The 1,495-nt window shown below is 55.9% G+C and overlaps 1 protein-coding gene across 1 annotated transcript in view; it reads right to left on the bottom strand.

Moving 5' to 3' along the window:
• The window catches only part of LOC104129726 (maltase-glucoamylase, intestinal), a gene marked incomplete at its 5' end in the record, with an annotated part of 53,605 nt that overhangs the window by 45,908 nt on the left and 6,202 nt on the right, over positions 1-1,495 (bottom strand). The window contains 1 exon segment of the mRNA XM_035898259.1: positions 576-688. Coding sequence (XP_035754152.1) covers positions 576-688 — 113 coding nt within the window.

Raw genomic sequence — 1,495 nt, 5'->3', positions numbered from 1 at the left:
GGGGGAGCTGGGGGGGTTCAGCCTGGAGCAGAGGAGGCTGAGGGGAGCCCTCATCGCTGCCTACAACTGCCTGAGAGGAGGGGGGAGCCGGGGGGGTCGGGCTCTGCTCCCAGGGAAGGGGCGATGGGACGAGGGGCACCGGCCTCAAGTTGTGCCAGGGCAGGGTGAGGTTGGGCATGGGGAACAATTCCTTCCCCTTGGGGCTGTCAGGCACTGGAAGGGGCTGCCCAGGGAAGGGGTCGAGTCCCCACCCTTGGAGGGGTTCAAAAACCCAATAGGCCGTGGCCCTTGGGGCCAGGGTTTTGTGGTGGGATGGCAGGGTTGGGTCAAGGGTTGGGCTTGGGGATCTCCAAGGGCTTCTCCAACCCCAACGATTCCATGATTCTGTGATTCAAAAAAATCAGTCCAATGCATCATTTCTCAAGATAAACCAGAAGACAATGGAGGTTGGAGCTCATCTACTCAATGAGCAAAGGCCTTTTGCCCGGTGCTGCCCCCGTGGTCATGCTTCGAGGGTCCCCGAGGGTGATGGAGGGGAGGAGCTACCACCTTTGGGTTGGGCTTCACCAACGTACCTTCAGGTACTCCTGCACCACTTGCTCCGGGGTGTCCCCCAAGAAGACATAAAAATCCAGAATTCCCCCAATGGTTCTGTAAGTGACAGCCGGCGCCGGCTGCAGGGCGAACTCTGCGGGCGGAAAAGAGCCCAGAATTAATTTGGGATACGGCCTCGATCTCAAATGACCCCCACGCCCATGCAAGACAGACAGAGAGGGCTTAGAAGAAAATAATAAAACAAAATAAAATAAAACAAATCATCATAAAACAAAAATATTCGAGGAAATCCAAAACTGTTCCAGGAGCCTGGGACGCAGGCGGAACATTTCCAGCTCTATTTTTTTTCTGGAAATATCTGTATTTACGTTCCTTTAGAGTCTGGAAAGATAAATCCAACAAAATCCACAAATTCTCATTAGATTTTCACTCACAGGGTGCTTGAATATTTGTTAAGCACCTGTAAGGGCCTAGAAACTTGTCCCAACGTTGGTGGTGGGTGAGTTTAACCACCGAGGTCTGGTCACCATGGCAACCGAGTGGGACAGTTAGGCCCCTGAGGCAGCCCATTGGGTTGTACCCAACAAGAATGTGTGCCCTGTTGTCTTGGAGTACAACCTCTGCGCCTGCACCCAGGCCCGGGGTTGACTGAAAACATATGGGGAGGGGGCTCAGACCCCCCAGAACTTCCAAGCACCCCCTAGTGATGGTAGTCAGGGCTCAGTGCTGCAGCTGGTCGTGTTTAATGTCTTCATCCATGACCTGGATGAGGGGATCGAGGGCGCCCTCAGCCAGTTGGGAGATGACACCGAGCTGGGTGGGAGTGTGGATCTGCTGGGGGGAAGGGGGGCTCTGCAGAGGGACCTGGCCAGGCTGGAGGCATGGGCCCAGCCCAGTTGGGTGAGGGGCAACAAGGCCAACGGCCGGGCGCTGCCCCCGG

This window comes from Egretta garzetta, unplaced genomic scaffold, assembly GCF_000687185.1.
Source record: "Egretta garzetta isolate BGI_Z169 unplaced genomic scaffold, ASM68718v1 scaffold740, whole genome shotgun sequence".
Lineage (NCBI taxonomy): Eukaryota > Metazoa > Chordata > Aves > Pelecaniformes > Ardeidae > Egretta > Egretta garzetta.
This window is presented reverse-complemented; position numbering and strand designations above follow the sequence as displayed.